The 733-nt window shown below is 63.4% G+C and overlaps 1 protein-coding gene across 1 annotated transcript in view; it reads left to right on the plus strand.

Annotated features, from left to right (window-relative positions):
- Nucleotides 1-291: 291 nt before the first annotated feature.
- The window catches only part of Figla (folliculogenesis specific bHLH transcription factor), a 3,782-nt gene continuing 3,340 nt past the window's right edge, over nucleotides 292-733 (plus strand). The window contains exon 1 of the mRNA XM_021164097.1: nucleotides 292-567. Coding sequence (XP_021019756.1) covers nucleotides 292-567 — 276 coding nt within the window. The remainder of the gene's footprint in view (nucleotides 568-733) is intronic.

Raw genomic sequence — 733 nt, forward strand, 5'->3', positions numbered from 1 at the left:
TCGCACTCAGATGCGTCAAGTGTGTCTCAGTTAAGCTCCTTGTGCATGGGCCTCTCTCCCTACTCATGGCCTCCGCATGCCCCGCCCCTCCTCACCTCATGCCCCGCCCTCTCCACCTCATGCCCTCTCATGCCCCGCCCCCTCCACCTCATGCCCTCGCATGCCCCGCCCCTCCACACGTGCCCTCAATGCCCCGCCCCTCCACCTCGTGCCCTCTCATGACCCGCCCCCTCCGAGCCTTGGAGCACCTGAGGCGCCCAGGTGCCTCTGCTGCCCCTGGCCTTGACCATCATGGATACGGCACCTGCATCCCCAGAGCCCTTCCTGGTCACTCCGCAGGCCGAGGTGCTGGAGGAGCTGATTCAGGCCCAGATGGGGCCCCTGCCCCGGCTCGCCGCCATCTGTAGGCTCAAGCGCCTGCCCTCAGGTGGCTACTCCACCACGGACGACNTGCATCTGGTGTTGGAGCGCAGGCGTGTGGCCAACGCCAAAGAGCGTGAGCGGGTGAGGACCCAGGGCCACCTTATTGCCACTGCCATGCTCGTGGGTGCTCGATATCCGACAACTGTACATTTCCTCTCTGCCTTCCTGGGTGACTTCGTTTTCTCGAGGCTTAGCCCAGGTCCCCAGTGGCCTTGTTACAACTGACAACTGCACCATCATGTGGCTGCGCATTAAGGGCCATGAGAGTGGCTGTCTCTCCAGCTGGCCCTCCTGGACGGTGCAATTTTTT

This window comes from Mus caroli, chromosome 6, assembly GCF_900094665.2.
Source record: "Mus caroli chromosome 6, CAROLI_EIJ_v1.1, whole genome shotgun sequence".
Taxonomy (NCBI): domain Eukaryota; kingdom Metazoa; phylum Chordata; class Mammalia; order Rodentia; family Muridae; genus Mus; species Mus caroli.